Genomic DNA, 24779 nt, shown 5'->3' with positions numbered 1-24779 from the left:
CACGCTAACTTTAATATCTATTTTTACAAAAAGCAATTGGAGAACTTGTTGTGCATTTTAATGTGTTGTTACATGCTGTTACTTGTTAGTTGTAGTAATTACCGCACAATGGGCTGAGCCCAAGGCTGAGTAATGAAAAGCTTAATTTTTACTCTGCATAAAATTGATCTCTCAAAGGTCTACGGTGAGCTGGCTCTGTGGGTAGGGCACTGCATGAGGATTTGGGATGTGGGCTTTTCTCACACCTATACCCAGATTTCTTTCCTAACATCAGACAGCATTAAACCTTTCCTGCAACCCAAGTGCCTGTGAGGCTGGTGTTTCTTTAATTCTGTCATGTTGTGATAACAGAAGTCCCCTGCCAAGAGGAAGATGTTGGCAAAGGTTATGTAAGAATACACACAGTGACCAGCAAGTTGGTTGTATGGCAATCACTGACATTTTATTGAAGTTTCCTTAGCTGAAGCATAGATCCACAGTGGTCATATATTAAATATGATATGCTTTTTTTTCAGCACAGTCAGAGGATCAGTGCTCATGTAGAGCTGGCCAATGTAGGAGTGGCACAAAAGCTAAAGTTTGGAGGAACAGCAGCAATGCCATGATTGCTGATGCACACACCAGGCACCCAGCCCAGAGGAAACAGCCCTAACACACCACATCCCACACCAGACAAATTACATGTCTGTTGGTATCAGAGGCAGAAGGATTCCTCGTGTAAAGTTCCGTGAGTGGCAAATCATTGCATGCCTAAGCACACACTTCACAGTGAGAAACTGCATCTGGTAGGCACAGCAAAATTAATTATTATTATTCTGAACCCCGATCAGGCGGTGAAATAAAGCATCTCTCACCAGCCATGCTTTTAATCACCAACAAACAAGATGGAAATAAATAGTCATGTTTAGCTGAAAATAGCAGGCTGTCCGTTTGAATATTTTGCATCAGCCATGCACTAAATACTGAGGTAAAACTTCCGGTGAGCTCAAGAGCATGGTTATGTGAGAAAAAAAAAAAAAGGGCAAGGCCACTTTGATCTTTAGCATCGATACCTATGTCTTGGTAAGTAAGATTGCTCTCACCCTGCTCTGCCCTTGTGTTTGCTTCCCAGCTCTCCTCACCCTTCCAACATCTGAGTGGTGCAGCTTACTCAAGGAAACCTTTCTACCCTATACATTGTCCTCAGAAACAAAACGTGCAAAACGTCACTTAGCAAAGGTTTCCCCCAGTATTTCTTTCATTTATTTCTTCTGTGCTTTCTGTCTTCAGCCTTCCTTAAAAATGTAATTCCTATTTCTGTCACGGCATCGCCCTTCAGCCTGTCCTGCAGGAAGGTCACTTCTGCTGCTAAGTGAACCTGGAAAGAAGCAGGTTTGATCAGTTAAGCAAAGAAATACTTTTTTTTTTTTTTTTTTTTTTTTTTTTCCTCCAGCGTAACAATCTTCTTATCTCTCACCACAAGGGGACCCTCTTTCACAGGCTTCATAAGAAACAGATTTCTAGAATTTCAAAAATATCTTTCCAAACTAAGTTAATAGAAAGGAAGGTTATGTACACTGGAATTTGAATAATGTGTTAATCATCATTCCAGTGTTTTGCTTTCTTCTAAGAACTTACATTTTTGATAAATTTGGAATGCCATCTGATGCACTTCTGATGTTTGGGTTTTAACATTACTTGGTTCTTTCTTTCACCTGATCTGCAGTTGTGTTGCTTTGACCCGAATATGTTTTATTTGTCTTCATACATTTGGAAAGAAACAGGGATGGCTATTACTGGTAATGCCTATGCAGGAAAATGATACAGGATCAAGGATCAAATGAGAAGTGCAGCATGACCCCTTGGCTCTGGCTGCTTTGTGGTAGCTGACTCCCCAGCTCCATCAGACACCAAAGGAGCGCAGCTGAGACTGAGCTCAGTGAATCAAGCTGTGTGCTTCTTGGCATCCAGGATCAGCCTGGCCCTTTCTATGCCAATATAGACATTTAATCTGAGAGAGAGGCTGAACACTACTAGGGTTATTACAGTTATCTGAACAAGTAGTGTTGCTTTCCTGGAGTTATGTCCCTGCTCATTACCAAAGAACAGAGAAAATAGAAGTGCACTTCCTTACCATTTCCAAGGCACCTCGAATCACCCCACAGAGAAGGTTGCAATAGCAAAGTGATGCTCGCTCCGCTGGCAGCTCCTCCACAAAGTCCACCAATGGGTTTTTGTCCAGGATTAAGGAGAATTCATTACCTGCAGCGCTACTGCAGCTCACACTGGGGGTGACCCCAAGGTACATCTTGAAAGCAACCTGCAAAAGGAGGAAACCAAGCTTAGTGGTGCAGTCAATACACCAGAAGGAAGGGATGTCATCCTAAGGGACCTGGACAGGCATGAGAAGTGGGCCCATGTGAACCTAATGAGGTTCAATAAGTTTAGCTGCAAGGTGCTGCACCTGAGTTAGGGCAATCCTGGACATGAGTACAGACTGGGAAAGGAATTCATTGAGAGCAGCCCTGCAGAGAAGGACTTGGGGGTTCTGGTGGATGAAAAGCTCAACATGAGCCAGCAGAATGTCCTTGCAGCCCAGAAGGCCAACTGCATCCTGGGCTGCACCAACAGAGGGGTGGCCAGCAGGTGGAGGGAGGGGATTGTCCCCCTCTGCTCTGCCCTGGTGAGGCCCCACCTGGAGTGCTGCGGCCGAGTCTGGGGCCCTCAGCACAAGAAGGATGTGGGGCTGTTAGAGCTGGTCCTGAGGAGGGCCACAGAGGTGATCAAGGGACTGGAGCACCTCTCCTATGGAGAAAAGCTGATAGAGCTGGGGCTGTTCAGCCTGGGGAGGAGAAGGCTCCAGGGTCACCTTGTTACAGCTTTTCAATACTTAAAGGGGACTTATAAAAAAGATGGAGAGCAACTTTTTGCTCAGGCAGACAATTATGGGACAAGAGGGAATGGTTTTAAACTAAAAGAGGAGAGACTGAGATGAGATGTTAGGAGGAAATTCTTCACTCAGATTGTGGCGAGGCCCTGGTACAGGTTGCTCAGAGAAGCTGTGGATGCCCCATCCCTGGAGATGTTCAAGCCCAGGTTAGATGAGGTCCTGGCCAACCTGATCTGGTGGGAGGTGTCCCTGCCTATGGTAGGGGGTTTGAACTGGATTATCTTTAAGGTCCCTTCCAACCCAAGCCATCCTATGATTATATGAAACTCTGACATTTGAATCTACTTGGTACAAACTAGAGAATAAACTATAGGATGCACCATCCTGCAGACTAGCTTTGCTCAAGGTAAATAGGGCTAAAGGGCAGAAAGGCTTGAGATTAAACTAGATTTGTCTCTTCTGCACTCAGCTGGAGCCAGAGACAGAAATCTGGAGCTATGTGTTACTCCAGAGAAGTACAGTGTAAGGCTGCTTATTCTGTTCTTGATGTTCCTCCACTTACAGCCCCATACAAAGCAGTTTTATTGTTATAACTTGTGCTTTCAGTGGCGTCACGCTCCCCTGGGACCATTAGCTCCATATTAGGTCCTTCCCTACATTGCTGGCAACTTTAATAATCCCAGCTCAGGAACTCCTGCAACTGGTGAGTGTGTGCATTTGCTCTGTTCTCATTTACAGCCAAAAAAAAAAAAAAAAAAAAAAAAAAAAAGAATAAGACTGCCGAGACTGCAAATGTATTTGATAACAGGGCATTGTGTGCTTTTCCTCTGCCCTGCTCATGGAGAGGTCCAATGTGAGTGCATTTGTACAGACAGTGACATCATTACAGGATCTAGACAGCACTGAAGCAGCCAGGCTGGCAGCAGGCTGTGCTTCCCTTGAAGAGCACTCCCCTAATACACAGCTACAGGCTGCTACAGCTGAAGATACAAGTGTTTTGATTTTTACCTCTTCAGGGAGTATCATCAGACATGGATGGTTTCCAAACAATCCTAAAATTCTTTATAAACCGGAGAACTGCTATTGGTTACAGTTTTATGGCTCTGCTGACACTGGGAAGTGAACGTGTATTTTCTCTTGTTGCTTTCAGATGTCCCTGCAGCAATGAAAACTTCAGGTATGGATTAGTATTTCTCTTCTCCCCAGCTTTTGTTTTGCTGGTCATTGGATATTTTTTGAATAGCAAGACCTGGAAGCTCTTCACAGGCTGCTGGGTGAACCCCAGAAAAATATTCCCCAAAGGGAATATCTGCCATTTCTTCTACATCTTCGGACAGATCACTTTAAATGCTCTGGTAGCCCCTGTGATGTGGCTTTCTGTGGCTTTGCTCAATGGGACTTTTTATGAATGTGCCATGAGTGGCTTGAGAAATCCTGCCTACTTAGATGCAATTTGCCACAACAAATCCGTGAAGTGCTTTGAGGAGTTGCACAAGGTGGCCTGTGGCAAAAGCACCATGCCCTTTTCAGAGAGCGAGGAACTCAAGCTAACTCTTCAGGCACAGTCACAGGTAAGAGAAAGAAATAAAGAGGATCATACAGTTTGTACTACTTCTGTGATTCAGCTGTGGAAGTTGCTAAAATAAAACTGCTGGTTCCACATAAACCACGTTTTGGCATGATGCAGCACTGCTAAATACAATAATCAATCTCTTCGTTCAGTTTGAGCCATGACGTGTTTCCTGGGGGGTCCCACTGAAGTCAGGATCAATAAGGCCAGGTAACTTAAAGCTATCTTTCTGAAAGAAGAGAGCTCTGAAGAGACCACAGTTTCATATTTTTTTTTTTTTGATACTATTATGGACACTGTAAAGAAATGTTGCATCATTAGCAGTGGGAAAATAGTGGGAAATCAGATTTGTGATGCATTATTTATTTAACTTGCTTCTATTTGCATTTCTCAAGTTTATGATGCCAGAAGAGAGCATGTTTTTGTCCTTCTTGGAGGAAGGAAGGAAGGAACACTAAAATAAAACCAGAATATGCAAGGCTAAGATAACATGATTACATTTTACTATATTTCTGTTACAGTCTGTTTGTTGCCTAAAATCAAATCAAAACATAGGAAAAAAAAAAAAAGAAAAAATGCTATAGGAAATGATGGAAAGATGATTGTCAGCAAAGTGCAGGAAGAAGAAACATTCTGTGGAGCCAGGAAGTTTTTGCCAGGCAATTGTGTCCATCTGGAACTGTTTCCTATCCAAGACCTGGTTTTATTTTCAAGTCCTCAAGCAAATAGAACTGGAATGCAAAGACTGCAGTGCAGGCAAAGCAATTTAATTGAGGGATTTAGAAAGAAGTAACAAATAGTTCTAAGACTTTAAGTTTTATGTATAGTGAAGAAGGAGATAATGAAGAAAGAAATAGAAAGACCAAAGGCTCAGAGTGGGAATAGCATGGGAATACATAGGTTCATTCTCCAAGCTGCAAAAGAGTGAAAAGCTGCTAAAAAGAGCAATATCTCAAATACCCACAAATATCATCAGTAAGTACAAAGTGACCAGAAAATGAAAGTACATGAAGCCATTCTTCCATAACAGTCCCTAAAAACAATTGTTTGTTAGGCTTCCTGGTTTCATGTATTTCCCCGAGGAAACTTTCTATAATTCCATCAGCTAAACACAGACTTTTACTGGCCATTATTTTTCCAACATCACTATAAGTGTTCACATGAGGCAGGCTTCAACTCCCCATAGAGACAGTGCATGGGAAATCAGTTCTAATTCATATGGGTTTCTGAAACCTAAAAGATCCATTCCACACTGGAATTTGTTCCTGCATTTGAAAGAAAAATAAAAATAAAATCATTGTATTTTATTTCATTTTCTTATGTCCACATTGCAGTGGAGTAGGTGAGTAAAGCTGTTGACTAGACCAGAGGTACTCAGCATAAAAAAATTACATTCATACCCCTGCTCTCCTTAAAGGAGAACATACTACAAAAACAATTGCTTGCACATTTTTCTACCCTCAGCTCTAATCCTGGAAGTAACTCTTTCTTTTAAAATATTCCTGTCAGAATTTGGTCAAACAAAAAACTTGAGGGATACTGAAAAAAAAAACACCTTGAGGGATCTCTGAAAACAGAGGAACTATTTCTAAGCAGTGTGAAGATGAGTTGGGCTCTGTTTCAGTACAAAGAGAGACCTATTGGTGTGCACACTATTTCTTCTTCCTCTTACACTCTCTTCTCAGCATTTTCACAGGACTCGGCAAGAGGAAGATTTTAAAACAGTTTTGGTATAAAAAAAAAATTCCTCTACAAAGGGCTGATTCATCAAAGTCAAAAAAAGTTCACAGGAAGAGGTTAGATTTCAGTGAATCTCCTAGTTAAATAATTGGGGAGGGGGGGGTTGAGGGGGAGAAGCTTTTTAAATTTAAGGCTTTTATATACCCATTAGCTAATTTATGCTAAAACAGGGTTTTGTTTTGTTTTAACGAAAAAGAAGTCTGAAAACAACACATCTAAAATGGTAGCAGTTTAAAAGGTTGATTAAACTGAGATAAAAGTTACTTACCCAGGTAGTTCATCACAATTCAGAACTGTGTCTTAAATCTAATTCTTGCTGGGTTCTACGAATGCTTTCAAGAGGTAGAAAGCTATGAATGTTTTAAGGAGACAGAAACCCTTATACCAACTAGTGATCATGACATCTTATTTGACTTGTGCACTTTTCCCTCTATGTGACAGAATTCAGTGAGCAATTCCAATACATTACATACCCGTCCATTAGATTTTTTCAATAAATTCTCATCAAAATCATCTTTAAATTATCAAGACACTATTTCTGCTCTCAGGTCCAATCTGTTTACAGTTACACTATACAGTCATAACATTATTTGATTTATCAGTTAGATTTCTCTTGGATTTTTCTTTGTTCGTGGTTGTGTTGTGGTTGAAGTCTGATTTGAGAACAGAGGTGTTCCTGAACCTGCCATTGCATTTGCTCTGGTCTCTTCAGCAGCTGTTACTCAAGTTCCTTTCATTACAGAATCACAGAATGGTTTGGGCTGGAAGGGACCTTAAAGACAATCCAGTTCCAATCCGCTTGCCATGGGCAGGGACATCTCCCACTAGACCAGGTAGTCCAAAGCCCCATCCAGTCTGGCCTTGAACACCTCCAGGGATGGGGCATCCACAGCTTCTCTGGGCAGCCTGTGCCAGGGTCTCATCACACACTGAGTGAAAAATTTCTTCCTTATATCTAAATCACCCCTCTTTTAGTTTAAAGCTATTACTCCTTGTCCTATCACTACACTCCCTGATAAATAGGATCATTTAAAAACTGAAAAAAGTGCCTGTCTCTGTGGCTAGACAGTCTCTAGTATAAGCTAACTTTTTGTGACGTTCTCCCTAAAGAACAACTGTCTTTCACTTTCCTGAGAAAGAGACATCAAAACGGACAATATGGAGAAGCCTTGGCCCTGACTTCTTCTGCCTCCCTTTGGTCCAGATGTGGAAGGCCCATTAACACTAATGGCAGGCATCAAAAGAAAACTGGGAAGTGATGTCTGTGGAAGGTCCCCCAGAGGAGCAGCAGGCCCTCTGTATAGCAGTCACTGTTGGACATTCTTGATTTAAACAGCATTTCCACTTGGGCCTTTTTAACCTGATACCTGTTCCTTTTTTTCCCCCAGATTTTAGGCTGGTGTGTGATAGTGACTATGGCCCTTCTCTCCCTGCTAACCACTTGCTGTGCCAGCTGCCAGTCAAAAGTCAGCCACCTCCAGCTGATGTTCTGGAGGGTGTATGCCGAGAAGGAGAAGGAGCAACTGGAGCAGACTTTCCAGCTGTATGCCACCAAGCTGAGCGAACGAAACCTGAAGTGCTTTTTTGAGAACAAGAAACCGGAGGTTATTCCCCTGCCAGCTTTTCAGGCATGGGAAGATGCTTCCCAGATCTATTCTTTCAGCAGTAGCAAACAGCATTATAGCACAATTCACAGGCTAGTTGAAGAAGGCCAGAAAGAAATCAATGAGGAAAGAGAGACAACACTAGACTTTGTAGATAGAAGGGAAATACCATAGATCATATATATATATATTTTCAGCCTTTTAATATCTTGCTGATATAGCATACTTCTAGCTGATTTCATCTATATTTTTTCAGAGTGGTCTCTTTCTTCTTGATCACATTCCCTCCCAGTTTCATATTTCTGTCTTTTTGATGCAATTACTTCTGCACAACAGTGAAAAGACTCTAGTCCTCACTGGAACTTCAGGGTCATGTTCTGCTAATGTCACTGGCTCCAGAAAAAAAGCCAAGAGTAAGAAGGATTGAATAATGACTTAAGGGAGGGTTTAAACAATATCCTATGTAAAAGGCCTTATAGCACACCTGTCCTATGTAAATCAAAAGACTGTCATAAAGTAATACAATTCAAAATGTGTGTATAAAATAATAGAAGACCTGTGGCTGTCTGACAGTCCACAGAATGTAAAGGTATTGCTTCCACAGCACTTTCAGGCACAGCAATTTTATTTTATTTTTTTTATGTGGCACCAAGGCACTTGGTCACTCAATGCATCCCAGTGTCTTTGATCTTTGATTTCCTGTTGCACCTAAAATGCCATGGATGGCTTCATTGTTCAGCCCTGGCCTTCTTGTCCCTGAGATGCCTTTCTGAGATGTGGAGGAGCAACCTCACTTGACAATGAGGTAACTTCTTGGATGAATCTTACAGTCAAAGTGTTGGGTACCAAGAACTTGAGATTCCCAAATAGTTTGACATCTCTATGTCTTTGTTAATAATAATAATAATAATAATAATAATAATAATAATAATAATAATAATAGTATTTTCAAACAGAACTAGAGTAGCTGCCTAAGCTTTGTTACAATAATTAAAATGAACCAGTGATATTTTGTCTCTAGAGAATACTTGGCATTATCTTCTCCCACGGAGAACCTGGGAGGCTTCCCGTCCCACTGGTACAAAGCTCCTGCCTGGAGCATATTCCAGATGCTGGCTGTAGAGCTGCCTGGCATTGCTTGTACCGGGCCTGCAGCCAGTGAACAACAGAGGCCCTGGAAGAAAACTCCACATTTTAAGACAAGAAAATATTTTTGCAGAGGGCTGATTTTCATTTATTTAGTGTCTTTGGGAATGCAGAATGTGTCTGGAGCAGAGGGGCTGGCAGGCCAGGCAGGTGGGGTGGCAGCACACCCCTACTTCTGATAAAGGCCTCTCGCCCCACAGCCCTGGGCTTCAGCTCATGCCCCTGGAGTTCACCATGTGGCTCTCGCATGGGTTGCCTGAGCCTTTGCAAATGCTGTGTGAAAGAGGCACAAAGTTTCTGCCAAGTTTCCTTCCCCGAGGTGACTGGGTAGGCTTTTATGCTGCCAGTCTCCCAGAGTCTGCAAAGAATCATATTTTTGCACAGGTTGAATCAGGCTCTTATCAACAAACCAATATACTTTGTCTGGCTCTTCTCATACTCTTTAAGCTCCTTCAGGAAAAAAAAAAAAAAAAAAAAAAAAAAGCTAACTGACTAACAGCACCACGTCTGCATTTACAGACCATTCGTTTTTTAAAATATAAAATCCAAGAGCTGTTTCCACTACCTGCTTAGATATTTTTTTCTGTGCATTTAGAAGATTTTGTGGTCTTTGAGCAAAGGTTATATTGCTTTTTATCCTGGCTGCCCCACTGTGCAGCAGAATTGAACCGTGTTGTATGCTTAAATGTACCTGCTGCACCTGAAAGCAGAGAGGCAACACTGCCAGCATAAAAGTCCCAACAGCAGGCATGTCTGACACCAGTAAGTCAGACCTTCAGGTGGTCACAGAACTGCAGCATTTCACTTTGCTAAGTTCATGGTAGCAAATGGCCAGAGCATGTGGGAAGCTCTGAGTACAACGGACTGTGTGATTACAACGGATGGGAAGGATGCTGATTGTAAAAGCCCATGTCATGGATCTTCTGATCTCACTCAGAAAAAATGTTTACAACCTAATCTTTATTTGTGTTACAACTTCACATTCCCTTTGATTTATTCTCTTTACCTATTTTCTTCTGACATTCATATAATCAGTTTTCTACTTGCCAGAATGTTTATTAAAATAATAAAATGTAATTCCCAAATTAATCCCTACTAAAAGTGAGAGTGTTTGTCAGTGGCGTCCCAGAAGGAGCTACTACCTGCAGTGCTGGGTATATGGCACTGCCATCTCCACACTGCCTCGTCCATTTCACGTGCATCTCTACAACTCCCCGACTCCCACGCAGGAACAAAAGTGCTTTTGTCTGGTTTCCAGCACAGGTCTGTACAGAGAATGGCAACAGTAAGTAGCCAGTCAATGAAGGAGGAAGATCTGAGTTCTGCCCAAGCTCCAAGAGCTACACTTATGTTCTGTGACAAGTTGGCCAAAACACAGAAAGAGGCTCCAGGCTGACCCCAGAGGCTCAGCCATTTGGATACATTTTATTAAGCATTGATGCAGAAGATGAGAACATTTATCAGATGTAGTTTAAAAGGAAAGACTAAATCCCCTTCAGTCCATGCAGGTTTCTACCTCACACCTATTGAAAGAAAAGCCAGGGCTTCCCTTCCCTTTCCTTCCCTTATCTGTACACCTCCCTCCTCACTGGTACCACAGAAAACCAAAGCAACTTGGGATGCAAAAGGGAGGACACTAAGTAGGTTAAGAAGATCATCAATCACTACAGGGAACAAGTGCATTGATGTAAGGATGAGGACTTCACTGTCCTGTAACAGCTGGGACACAAAGGTAGAAGTGTATGTGGCAGAAGAAGAAAAGGTAGGAGGACTGAGGGATCCCACCTCTGGCTTAGGCAACCTTTCCTTCTTCAGGAGAATGCTCAGAGTTCTGCATCTGAGTAGTCAGAAACACATGAAGTGTGAGTGCTTCCCAGCTTGGCCTTCTTATTTCCCATGGAATGGCAGAACTGGGGTCTACTCTCTTCTCCTCCCCCTTACCTTGCTGCATGCTCACAGATGACTGGTGTTGAGAGCATCAGGAGATGCTGGTTGCAGCTACCAGTCCTCCAGCCTGTGCTGCTGGGGGACAGGCTGTACTTACCAGCCCCGTGGCATGAAACACAGCTGGCATTTCTGCCCTGCCAGGGGCAGGGAGCTGTTTCTCCTGTACCCCCCTTTTCCCTCTCAGCCTGGTCTCTACCTTGAAGAGCAGCTGCTGAATGCTGAGTGCTGCATTGTGTGCCTGATAGGCGCCTCAGCCCCTTGCTGATGCTTGTTCCCAGGGCTGTGTTATTCTAACTGTGTTGTCTTTCCAAAACGTCTGTGATTTAATGCAATTGCCATGCGGTTCCTGGAATACTTCTATCAAAACAGACAAAAATAAAACCCAGCCTGACCCTATTTTTTCAGCTAGAATCTGATTTTGGCAAATTTAACTCTGTCCTTCAAGCAGCTATTATAAAAGCTGTTTTGTATCAACATTTTCTCTGAACTCAGTAGCTACCACAGCAGCTCATTTTCAACACGATCCAAAACAAAGTGATCAAAGAAAAAAAAAAGCAGAATCAACACATTTTATCTTAGGAAACAGATTTTGCATTAACTCTGATGCTGATCAAATATGAGTGAACAAATAAGCAGGAAAAGTCTGTTCAGTTCTACTCCATGTTTTTTACTTCAGTTTACTTATTTATTCCCCTCAATGAGAAACCAGTTTTCTCAGTTAAGTACAGTTAACTCTCCTTGTACTACAGTACACATCTGCCCCTTTGTCAAACTCCAGATCTTTGTTACGAGACAGGAACTGGTTAAATATGCTAGGTCCTCATGTGCTTATGATTTAATTTCAGCCGTGTTTTGCATTATGTTATGACGAATCGTTCAAAATCCTATTGTTAAAATTTCCGGTGTAAAAGAGAACTTGCAAGGAAACTATGCAAAACCAGGAGCTGGCTTGCAGTACAATAGAACACCAGATTAAGGCAACATTGAAAAGCTATAAAGTGCAAATTGTTAAATTGAATAGATAAGAAATGAAATTGTTTTTTTGGAAACCGGGCTATGACTGGAGAGAAATTCCTTTAAAACTACCATGTACAACTTATCTGAGGGTAAAACAAAGACCTTTCAATCTTCCTTTGGGACTCCAAAAAAGAGGGAATTAAAACGAATGGACCATTTTGAAGCTTGCATCCATAAATTTGCCTCATTGCTATTTTTATGAAATGGAAAAAAAAAAAAAAAAAAAGAATATCTGTTTAGACAAATACATAGCCAGCCATTAAAATGAACCCATTAAAAGCAAAAAAGCACAGCTGTCTTCCTTTTGAAAATGTGTCTTGCTATTCTGTGAGATTATGTGTTGCTTAATGTCAAGCAAGAAATCTCTGCACTCAACAAAAATGTGAAGTTGCCCTTTTTCAGATTCTCATCCAGCAGCCTGTGTTTCTCTAGCAGCAAGACTAAAATTGGGTGACATTTCGATGGTGATCAGATGCATTCTACAACTACTGAAAGAGTTGGGAATCCACTAACTTATCAGTCCCTGTAGTGAAGAGTTCCCAGTAGCACATACAACTCCACAAAATGTTGTATATGCAAGTAATGGTGCAAAGAAACCGACACTGTTAAGTATATATACATATATATATATATATATATAATCAGATGATGTAAGAAGATTAATCAAGGAGATTACTTCATCTACTTAAAAGGGGGAGGGCAGCCAAAATAACTTTTTTGCTGGCATACTTCTCATTCTTAGTACTTTTCCACAGTCAGTGTTTTGGAAGAATAAAATACTTCAAAGGCCTTGTCGTGTATTCTTGATCCCATGTACTCACAAACTTCCCTTTACTCTTTACAGTGCAGCATTTCATGTTTCAGTTTACTGCTTACCACTTAGCACAGCAACCTGCATTTCCCTCTCACTGGTGAGATCTGTAAAACATTGAGTAGCTTTGTGAACTCTGTGATCTTCTGTCAGTCTTTCATGGGTATTGTCCGGCTGCTGCCATCTGTATCACACACAAGCCCCTCTTGGGGCATGGTGGCATTGTGCTATGAATGCTTGTAGGTCTAGGATCCTCTAGGATCCTAGAAGATCTAAGATTAGATATAATGAGTTTTTTGTTTGTTTGTTTTTTTAAATCAAATCAGTGATGCTTAGGATCTTTTGAGGAGGGACTGAAGTAAAACCTTGATTTTTGCAGGTCTATAGTGTAAAATTATAACCCTTGTTTCATATGATTCTCAGCTTCTATGAAAAGTAGTCCTCAGTTTTACCCCGACCCAAACTCTGAATCCAGTGTTGGATGATATTTCTTCAGCTGAGCTTTGTTCTCAGATGGTTTCTATTCTCTTATACCAATTTGCCAGTTAGCAGAAAGCCTGTTTTTACATGGCCTGTTTTTCATTCTGTCACAACTGCAACCATGCAAAGTCACAGCATCAACACGGAGTCAGCAGGCACCATGGGAACTCAGTGTAGACCTCTGGCTCATCACCAGACAATGTTGGCTTTCCTTCAGTCCCATGTAAACTAGCAGTAAATCCCAGGCTCTGCAGTCTGAGTCACTGGATCACAGAAAATGACTGCCTTAGGTACAGCTTTCCTCCACTATTTATTTCTCAGTATAGCAAGCTGGCTTTATACTCCTCACGGTATGCTTTTTCCTTTGCTTCATCTCTTTCCATTTACACAAAAACATTCTCCAGTGAGCACCCATAGCATGACCTTGCAGACTTTGTCTTTGCTTTCCAAAGGACTGCAGGATAACAGCTATGCTTACAAGATGGTTGGCTTTAATTACTTTCACTGATTAACTGTCTTAATTATTTTAACCTTTTAACCAGTCTCACTCTACACAGTCACCTTCAAACAGATTTAAGAGTTAGTGCAATGAACAGATAAGAGTTAGTGCAATGAAGTATTTAAAACTTTTTTCTTTTTCCTTGCTGAGAACACTGACACTGAAGAGTTAAAGAGGTCATGTAAAAAGTTGTGTAATTTTGAACCAGCAACTTCAACAGTGTATTTGCAGTTACTCCCTGGGTCATTTTGCTTATAATTCATAGGCATGTGCATCAGAAAAATGCGCTTGAAGACTACTTCACAAATGCTTGGCAAAGAAACGTGAAAACATTTTCCATATATTTTGTCTCAGAAAGAATATACTTCCACAGAACTCCTTTTTTAGTTTGCTGAAAACAGAATTTTCAAGAGACTTTCTGCTTTAAATTTTGTTCCAATCATTCTGAGTAATATGATTTCTCTCAGTAAGTGTATTTTGATGTACAACCTGTAGCAAAAGGGAAATGGTATCTTTTTCCTTACTTTGATGGTTAACTTCTCACTGTATTTTGTTGTTGAATTTCCTGTACTGGACAATGATGATGCAGCTATGCTACAGCAACTCTATATAAGGAAACCACAAGGAAATGCAAGACTCAGCGAACCAGAAATCTGGCACATATATGAAAATGCAGAGAAAACAAAGAACATATGCCACCTGAAGAAGAACATGAAATAGAACAACAAGGTGATTTTGCAGCCTGGTAACATTCTTCTAATTAGCCAGTATGTTTCAATAGAGTGATTGAAACGCTGCTTTCCTTATATTTTTCATTCAGCTGACCTCAGTGCCTCCAGTGGATCCTCTACCCAGGACCAGCTCCTGCTAAGGACAGGCTTTGTTATACATTATTCTGATTTGAGACTCCAAAGCACACGTTGCTTCAGGACAAAATGTAGTTTCTACTCTTTTATGAGCTAGCTGAATATGACTAGCTTTTTGTAATGTAACTTGCTTCTGCTTTAAACTTTGGCAGATTATGGTGTGTGTGTGTCTTTTGCATGTGTGCATGTGCAGTGAATTACTTTATAGCTATACTTGCAACAGGAAATGCAAAGAGGCCCTTTATTTCTATGACAGCCATCAGTTCCCCTACGACAAGTATTTTGAAATGATAATACTACTTCTGTCCCACCACTTCAGTCAGACATAACTTAGTATTTCTGACATGGTATGATGAATGTTTCCCAGCTCTGTAGTCAACATCATATTTAGCTGATGCTGCTGGTAATTCTTATGTAATTCTCAAAAAGTATGCCAGACATACTTTTGTCTTCCAAAACAAGCCCCTGTAAACAAATCTCTGGTGTATTAACTGATTCCCTGATCTCTCCACTTACAGCAAATGACCACCTAGCAAACAGTTCTTTGTTATAAGGTGTGGTTAATTTTTACCATTGGGAAAGCTCAGGCATATCTTCACTGACAACATTTCATAGATGAAAATTGTTAAGGACAAAATGAATCATTCACAATGATCTGAGTGGGTATCAGTCTGAGCCAACTCCATATCCATGAACTACCACCTCCTTTACAGTGTCTCTGCAGTCTAGAAGAGCTAGACATCCTATGGATTTCTTTTCAGGTTTTCCATAGACTTGCCCCTGGGGTCAAAGCTATATCTTTAGAAACTTCATTATTGCTACTAAATTTTCTCCTAGATCTTTACTGACTGGCAGTATTGCGAAAAACTACTAAAAAGGAATTTTTCCATCAAAAAGGGAGGAAGTACCCACAATTATTATTTTTTCTTTTGGTTTATTGTGGTGGAGAGTGAGAGAAATGTTTCTCATTTTCCTTTCTTAAGTTTCTTCTCTTCCATTGTTGAGTCTTATTTTTGCAGAAAATCCTGCAGCTTCTTCCTAGTATTACCATTCTAAGGTTAAAAAATATATGAGATAATATGGACATGCTGAAGGGAGTTCTCATGGCAGGAATAAGAATATCAAATTTTAAGAATCTGTATGAGATACTTAAGCCATTTATGTTCCTAGAAAATAAAGAGGGATAATAATAATTTGAAGTTATTTAATGAATAATTTGAAGTTATGACTTAGATTTGAAGTTAAATGACTTTAAGGTCAGTTTAGATCAGGGGTCAGCACCCTTTCACAGCTCTCACTTTGTTGTCTGTGTCCTCAACTCAGACACAAAACTATTACCCATGTGAACCAGTTCTGTGTTTCTGATGATTCTTTATGTTAAACTTGCCATTGTGGGTTTATCAAAACCAACTGCAAGATTCTCATGTCATTAAGCATCACATTTTTATGCTATGTTTTGGTGTTTTAGAAACTGATATTTTCTCTCTAAGAGAACCTGTATGAGGTACTGGTTGATGTGAGATTGTAAATAAGGAAAAGGCTGTATTTCACACAAGGGAAGCATGGGTGTGGTTGTGGAGAACAGTCTTTTTTGTTGTTGTTAAGACAATCATGATATAACAAGAAATGTAGATAACTGTTCTGGAACAAACTGATGGAGGAGGAGGGAAAAGCTAAGACCATTGAAGGAGACAAGGCTCTAGAGAATGTAAATCTTGTTTACCTGTGCGATCATGTCTGCGGTTTCAGAATAACTGCGACACCGTTTCACAGATGAACGAGCTAAAAAATCATCAATCAGCCTTATGCCAATGGCGTATCCCCTAAGGGGAAAACAAAGAATGTTAACACTCAAAAAGAGGATTTTCTTCACACTTACCATCTCCTAAATCTGTTTCTTGTGCTTTCTCAGCAAATCACCTGCATGTTTCTGAATGAATGGTTTTGAGGACATCAGATGTTTGTGGTCGAGATTCTTATTTCTACCGCATTTTGCAGCACAGTAGGATGTAGTTCATGTAGTCATATAAAGAACCTGTATTGCTCCAAGTAGTTTTTTTTAAATGCAAAGTTTATGAGATGGACAGAAATGTTATGAAAGAATGTGAAGTCTGAAATGTTTTTAAGGAATATTTCATGTCTATATGCATGGATATTCTTAGTTTCTACCTGTTTGGCAGAGGCCTTAAACCCTCTGCAAGGAAGGCTGCAGTCAATGGAGTTTCTTAGTGATTTTGTACCACATCTTTGACAAGAAGCCAAAAAGTGATCTGATGTTCAATGTGATGACAAGACAGAAAGTGTTTTTGGCAGCATGAGGTTTGAAGCTGTAGAATCTCATGCATCAGAAAATGATGAAATATTTATTTATTGCCTAAGTATCAATATCAATAACGTTGGTAAATGTCATCAGCAGTTAGCAAGGTATGCATTAGTGATGCAAAAGATCCTTTTCAATTTTTATGCCTTAGATTTGCAAAGTCAAAACAATAATAAATTGGCAAGCTGCTACTTGGCTACTATATAGTGAAAAACACCCATCTCATAACAGATTATGTATGTATATACATATATAGAGAGATCAGAATACCTTTCCCATCTGTTACAGGTCTGCTAATCTGTTTCTTCCTCAAGATGGGCTGCTTTTATCATTACAGAAGTAAAGCTGATCATATTGTTTCAATGAAAACTGTCAATATTTTATCACGTCTTTTTCTTTATTGAGAAAAACAAAAAGATCTTATAGAAACAGCTATATGAACAAAACCTCAAAGAGAAAAATGTCTCCACATCTTCCAAAACTATCCTTCCCTAACTGCTACCATAGTATCAGATATAAGCCTATTTTTTTTTTTTTTTGAGGGATGTTGTCCCTTTTTAGTTGTGAATAAATTATTTTTCAAATCAATGGTTTTTAGTCGCTTCCATCAATAGCTATTGGACAATAACTTGTTTGCAAGTTTTCAGATTAAAGTGTTTAGGTATTCTGTAGGATGATCGTTGTAAATCCTTGGCATGTCAGTTCTGCCTGAAAACAGCCCTCCTCTTCTGAGTAGCATCTTAGTATAACTTCTTGTTAACCAGTTCAAAATTTCTTTCTTACTGATTTTCTGTGATACTATTTCTCCTGTGATAATGCCTAGGAATCTCAGTAAAGATGGCATGTTCCTACATAGGACCTTCATTTTCCAAAGTGGTTATCTGTATAAAAAACAGTTTCTCATTGACCATTTGTGCTGTGGCACTCACTGCTATATGGTCTTTTTAAAGATGAGAGGCCCGTTGGCCCTTAGCTGGGGAAAAGAGAACCATGGACAGAGGCTAATTAAAAGTGCCCAACTGAAACACCTGAATTACACCCTTAAGGAAGGTTGTTGACTAAAAGGAGCCTGGTAGTGTGATTACTTCTTAGCATCCAAGTCACAAAACCACAGTGCTGCTAGATGAGGGGAAGCTCTGGAAGGCCACATGGACAATGGGCACACAAATGCATGTTACCTAGGAAACACCTGTGAGAAGTAAAAAGCTTGAGGAGATTGAAATAACATAGATATGAAAGAATAGAAGAGGAGAGTTTACACGGAAGTTGAAAATGAGTACCTGAATATAGGAGATGAAATTTAGAAGTCTATATTATTAACTAGCTCAACAAAGGATTAACAAGGAACAAGGTAAACAATCAAAACAATCCTGACACCTTTCTTCTGAGAATTCAAAGGTTAATTGTTCATCATAATTCACAAATTAATATTATTTCTGTTGAGAGATTATCAAGCCTTAGCCCCATGCTCTCTGTAATCCTTGACAGTGCTGGAAGTCATAAATTTAAGAGACAAATACAAAAGGTAATATACAGGTAGACAAATAGCATTATCAACAAAGACGGATATTTAATGTAGTACTTACATTCTATCTAAACAGGTGTTGACATCTTCATCTTTTTCATAATCCTTGCACAGCTGGGCTACCAAAGCCCCATACGTGAGCACAAAAAGTTCTCTGCTCTGCCAGAGAAAGATGGAAATCGAAAATGAAATAAATTATAATTAAATGTTTTCATGGTGTTGAGTTGCTACTGTATTAAAAGTAAACAAAAATACCATTTACATTAATAAAGAAATATATTTATATAAAGAAATATTCTGCCCATTGACATGTAATCACTGAAATCCATGATTTAAGTGTGACAGAGCCTGACTTGATCATCACTGTAGTTTCTATACAGGGATTTTTGATTGTCAGAAATACCATTTGTTGGGATACAGCTACTTTCATCAGATACATTCTTGTGCCCTGCAATAGCACATACACTTGCTGAATTGATAAATGTTGTAAAATGCCACCCATAACTAATGACAAGCATTTAACTGCAGGGAGAATAAATGATGCAATGAACTATTAGTCCCTCTATAATAGAAACAACAGTATATACAGTGAAATTCCAATTCTTTCACAAAGGTATGATTGATTTGATTCAGATCATCAGCTGCCCCACCCTCCCCCCCCCCCAAAAAAAAAAAAAGATTAAAAATATTAGCTCAGAATAATGAAAAAAAAAATCAGCACAAGTGTAAAGAATAACAATGAGCAAAGCAAAAAAGAATCAGTCCCATTGACATTTCCCCTTCTTTACCAGTCTTTACAAGTAATCATAGAATTATAGAGTACCCTAAATTGAAAGGGACACACAAGCATCATCAAGTCCAACTCCTGGATCCACTCAGGACCACCTAAAAGTCAGACCACATGCCTGAGAGCATTCTCTAGATGCTTCTTGAACTCTGGCGGGCCAGGGGCCATGGCCACTGCCCTGGGGAGCCTGTCCCAGTGCCCAACCACCCTCTGGGTGAGGAACCTTTTACTAGCACCCAGCCTGACCCTCCCCTGTCCCAGCTCCATGCCATTCCCTTGGTCCTGTTGCTGTCCCCAGAGAGCAGAGCTCAGTGTCTGTGTCTCCACTCCCCTCGTGAGGGAGCTTCGGGCCACTATGAGCCCTCCCCTCAGCCTGCTCTGCTCTGGGCTGAGCAAAACAAGGGACCTCAGCCACTCCTCACGTCTTGCCCTCTATACCTTTTACCATATTTGTAGGCCTCCTTTGGACCCTCTCTACTAGTTTTATGTCCCTATATATTGGAAACTTCTTTCCCTCCTTTCCCTAGGGCAGTATCCTGCCAGATCACCTCCATGGCACTGCAGAGCTGATGGTATTTAGCAGGAGTAGCAGCTGGCCTTTAGGCCTAAGAGATTAGGTTGGCACTCATTACATTCTTGGACAGGAATAAATTCAAGGAAGTGCTACAGGACTGTGGCATGTGGGCAGGCTGGAGGTGCTTTTTTTTATAATCTGTGGAAAAATAATAGCAAATGCCAATGAAAACACAGAACAGGAAGAATGGCCTGGTGGAAAGACCTTTTCCTGCCCCCGTGACATCAACAGCTTGGAGTTTAATAAATTTTTCCATTTTAATGTCACTGTTCAAAATGTTAAGTAGCGTGGAACTATATCCTAAACTCACCATGGTGATAACTCCTGTTTACAATAGCATTGCACACTTTGCCAATTTCACATTAACAAGTTCTTAATGCAGTAAGTCGATGTTGTACAGGTTCTGCATTGTTCTAGTCTCAACAAAAAGTCTGTGTTGTAACAAGACAAATGCCTTAGAGAAATCTAAGCAAAATATACTAAGTGCATTATTGACCACTCTTTCAATGTGTTGGAGAAAGAAACTATGTATTTGACATAGTATTTTTTCCATAAATTACGGTAAGTTAACTTTAACTATAGTATATTCTTATATTTCTTTTTCAGTGGAGACCTTTGTCACCCACCAAATTTTCCATTTTCAGAAATAGGTACATGGTATTAGTGCCTTCTGGAACTTCTCTATTGCCCCCAACTCATATCAAAACTCACTCTTTCTTTGACCCTACAGCTCTCTGAGCACTTAGACCTCTGCTTCTGAGCAGACTCCAGTCTTAGGAACTTTGTGTCCATGTCTTTCTTAAGCTTGTTTAGAGTTTCAGAACTAAGGATAAAGGAAAAAATGCAGTTAAGTGCCCAGTTAGACATTCACTTTGTTTTTGCTATCACTTTTCTACAATTACTCATGTTCTCTTTTCCTTACTAGCAACTTAATCTCTCTTCAGTTTGTTATATGTATACAGGTGTGTCATAATTATACTTTTAGATGCAAACATTTTCTATTCTAACACAGTACTATTGCTTTTTTAAAACTACTGTGGCCTTACTTCAGTATTGCTCTTTTGTATTTATGGTAAAATATTCCTAGACAGTTAGAAATTTTCAACTAAAATAAATTGGGAAGAAACTTAGTATTAGCAGTGTGTAATGACCATGACCACTGAAGTTCTCCATAAGAGTATTTTTTTCCACTACACCCTCTTCTTTAGCACATAGTATTTCTAAGTGATTTCTGTAGCAAAAGCAAATGTACCTCACCTTATGCAATATGTTATAATAAATCCATAAGACATTTAGATCAGTCGTTCCCAACATGGGGACACGTGAATTTAACTAAGGTGTAGAAATCCTGATCTGGAGAACTCACAGTACCAGCTCACCCTTGGCAAATATGATGGTTTTATGGGGGCAAGAACGGAAGGATGGCTGGCACGGGGTCCCAGGACTCACCACCTCCAGTGGGGTACAAACAGCACCACCCTTTTCCCAATTCCAGCACAGAGCACAGCATGGTCCCTAGTGCAAGCCCTGGCTACTACCTCTGCTTCTGTCAACTGCCTCTATCACTATCCCATCTAACAGCAACCTCTGTCCATCTTTGTCCACCCTCATGCTGCTTCCTGACCTGGAACATCAAGAATATGAGCTTAGAGTCAGATCTCCTAAGGATGTGAGGTTTACATGATCATGCTGTCCTTCTATTGGGTTTTTCCTAAAAGCTAGACTTCACCATAGAGTCTCAACCACGGAGGTATACACACAGAGTTGTACACCACAGAGGTATACACACATGAGGAATTATTACATACTATGGAAAATGGTGGCTGTGGAGATGACAGGATAGATATTAGTACAGTTGTCATCACTATGATGGGGATGCAGAAGAGAACTGAAGGTACAGTGGGGAGGGGAATTGATATAACTGTCATATGAACATCATGAAAAAAGCAATGTGGAAAGGAGCGTGTGACTGCAGAATGGTATTGGTGACTGAAGACATCTCAGTGGGGGACCAGGACTGTGGAGGGTGCTGTGACCTTTGTTAAGAAAGTGCATACAGTCCTGAAGCTACATTTAATTGAAAAAGAGTTTTCACTAATCCTGATGATTTTTGAACTAATTGATTATTTATTGCTATACTAGTGGGCAGATTTATTTAAAACTAGCTTTGTTATCCAGACCTTTGCAAAGCGTAACATATATCATATATAGCATACTGAGGGCTACGAAGATGATGAAGGGCCTAGAGGGGAAGACGCATGAGGAGCGGCTGAGGTCACTTGGCCTGCTCAGCCTGGAGAAGAGGAGGCTGCGGGGAGACCTCATCGCAGTCTACAGCTTCCTCACGAGGGGGAGTGGAGGGGCAGGTGCCGATCTGTTCTCTTTAGTGACCAGTGATAGGACCTGAGGGAATGGTGTTAAGCTGTGACAGGGGAGGTTCACGCTGGATATCAGGAAGAGGTTCTTCACTGAGAAGGTTGTCGTACAGTGGAACAGGCTCCTAAGAGACGTAGTCACAGCACCAAGCCTGTCAGAATTCAAGAAGCGTTTGGACAGTGCACTGAGTCACATGGTCTGAATTTTAGGTAGACCTGTGTGGTTCCGGGAGTTGGACATGATGATCCTTATGGGTCCCTTCCAACTCGGGATATTCTATGATATCGGCTGAGACCAAACTGTGTTGATGAGAGAATCCTTACTTTTAGAAACACTATGGCTCATGCTCTATGCCACTGTGATGACTAGTTCTCACTGAAAGGAATTTTGAAGCATAAAAAAATGGCATCACACAGGAGCAAAACATAAATTTTCTGGGAGAAGATGTTCAGTAGTAAGATTAAAACATAGGTTTCAGAACAAATGGTTAAAAGTAAAGTGTTCTTCAAACTGGATTTTGCTATCTGAATGTTTCATATTTTAAACACCACTTGCAGAGAACAAGAAGAACAATAATTGATATCTCTAATGGCACAAAATACTCCTTTTTATGACCATGCAGTCCTCTTGGGAAAGTCTTGCATGCTTAAAGCAACTGCCTGAGCTTTAGGAACCACATTAAGATGAAGCAAAGAAAAAAAAAAAAAAAAAAAAAAAAAAAAGTCTACCTACATAACTTCTACTTGATGTAATTCTGTGCTAAATTATCAATGGTCAAAGGCAACATTTAAAGACAAAGGGTACAGTTGTACCATTGTTTTCAATGGTATTTCATTCCAATTTCAGCCTTAAAACCACATGTTGAGATCCTATGATAGTGCACTCCTTGTGCATAGAAAAACTGTCACACTAGGAGGATGAAGAAGGATCCCTGCCCATGCAACACAAACCCCAAAAGAAAACATGGTCTGCTATCTATGGGGCACACAGCGGGTACCAGGTATGCTGTAGCCCCAGATGAACCAACTCTTCCTGTAACTGCTCATGTGCTAGAGACAAGGCTGACATTGCTATTTTTTTTCCCCCAAAAATAAGAACAAAGTTTTGGCTTCAGGATTCATACTGAAGGATTGTCTGAAAATAATTTCATGTCATGTCTCCAGGTATCTGGAGATATATGAATGTTTCAAAAGCAAATCTTAGCATTACTGCTCAAAATCAGACTCCAAGTCCTATGGGTTTGCTTTTTTTTTTTTTTTTTTTTTTTTTTCAATGCCACGTATTAACAACTGGATAGCTGGCAGCTTGCTGGCAGTCCACCAGAGAGTTCCACTGTAGATATAAATACTGCCAGCACCTCTGTTCTAATACTGGCAGACTCATCCCCGTCCTTTCTGTATTTTCAAGCTATTCAGAAATACGTCTGTACAAAACACATCAATACAATAGTAACTTAGTTTTACTCCATGCACAATTTCAGTTGCACATCACAAAAATATCTTACTATTTTCTGGCTGTCCTGCTTTCTTCCTGGTGGTCGTGACATGTTGCTTGTGTAACGCTTGAAATATGTGACGCTTGAAATATGTGATTGTCAGCTTATAGCTTTTCTTCCTCAAGCAGCATGTTCTTCTCTCAGTTATTGCATTTTCTCGTTCCCTCCTCTAAAGTTCTCTCTTTTCTGCTCTTCTGACTTTCACATGAGATGTGCTTGCTGCGATCTGTAATGCTGCTGATGCTCCTCCTATTCTCTACGTGTACCGAGCCCTTTGGGAATGTGACTGGCAGCAGATATGCCCCTGTACACAACATAAACAACTGCTCCATCCGTAAAAATGGGCGGTAGTTAAGTGCATAGTAAACATCTACGGAAAGTCAAACCAGGCAACCTCAAGAGTTTGCAGGTCTTATATTTTTAGGGACAACAAACTCATTTTGTTGTTTGTGTCAGGTCTTGGTGTTTGGAGAGTTAACAAACACTCCCTCTCTGAAGAACAAAATCACAATTACACCATGCTGATGTGCAAGGTAATTAAAATTTGATAATTTTCAACTTCAAGGAGCAATAGTCTTCTGTTAGCTGTGACAGCTGTAGTCTGGTGAGTTAATGTCTTCCTGGGCAGGAAGAGCATGGGTTACAAGCACTACTGTCATCATGGTACTGGAGGTGTAAAGCTGGTGGGATGGATCTAGAGCACCCAGATTCCCAAAGGAATAAATTGGGTACCCACTACAGCTGCCAACTTTGGCAAATGGCATTTTCATTATGAATGTTTCTAGCAGATTTTACATTACTTTTAACCTGCTATTACCCCTACTTGTAAACATCCCTGTTACAAACATCCATGAAGGTTCACCTTACTTTTCCTATTTTCACCTATGGCAATTTTGGTCTTTTTAATTAGTTCAGATTTGGTACAAATTTAGGCTATGATCACTAGGGAATTTAAAAATGAATCTGATACTTGTCTTTCCTTATAGCACTTTTCTCCACATACGTTCCCACTGAGTTCTCTCAGGAGAACAAGTAAAAGTTGTGGCCTCATCTGAATGCCATGCAGTTATTCGATTCTAATTCATTAATAGATTTTGTGCTAGAGTAAAATTGCAGATACATATTTCTCCAGACACACAGAAAGCAGCAAATT

The 24779-nt window shown here is 40.3% G+C and overlaps 2 protein-coding genes across 3 annotated transcripts; one reads left to right on the top strand and one right to left on the bottom strand.

The window, feature by feature from the left end:
- Positions 1-416: 416 nt before the first annotated feature.
- On the bottom strand, positions 417-23891 carry TRAPPC3L (trafficking protein particle complex 3 like). The gene is made up of 5 exons (XM_035322944.1): positions 23636-23891; positions 18456-18553; positions 16273-16372; positions 2114-2299; positions 417-1357 (listed from the first exon to the last, which is right to left on the bottom strand). Exons 1-5 carry the CDS (start codon positions 23675-23677, stop codon positions 1238-1240), a joined length of 546 nt encoding a protein of 181 aa, XP_035178835.1. The 5' UTR covers positions 23678-23891; the 3' UTR covers positions 417-1237.
- On the top strand, positions 3348-9412 carry CALHM5 (calcium homeostasis modulator family member 5). Of its 2 annotated transcripts, XM_035322942.1 has the most exons (4): positions 3348-3391; positions 3476-3572; positions 3886-4440; positions 7568-9412. In XM_035322942.1, the coding sequence occupies exons 3-4, from the start codon at positions 3901-3903 to the stop codon at positions 7955-7957; spliced, it is 930 nt and encodes a 309-aa protein (XP_035178833.1). In that variant the 5' UTR covers positions 3348-3391; positions 3476-3572; positions 3886-3900; the 3' UTR covers positions 7958-9412. The 2 variants fall into 2 exon arrangements, with proteins under 2 accessions (XP_035178833.1, XP_035178832.1); XM_035322941.1 differs by lacking the exons at positions 3348-3391; positions 3476-3572 and having other exon boundaries at positions 3587-4440.
- Positions 23892-24779: the final 888 nt, after the last annotated feature.

Source organism: Oxyura jamaicensis, chromosome 3, assembly GCF_011077185.1.
Source record: "Oxyura jamaicensis isolate SHBP4307 breed ruddy duck chromosome 3, BPBGC_Ojam_1.0, whole genome shotgun sequence".
Taxonomy (NCBI): domain Eukaryota; kingdom Metazoa; phylum Chordata; class Aves; order Anseriformes; family Anatidae; genus Oxyura; species Oxyura jamaicensis.
The sequence above is the reverse complement of the archived record's forward strand: the minus strand, read 5'-3'. Positions and strand labels throughout refer to the sequence as shown.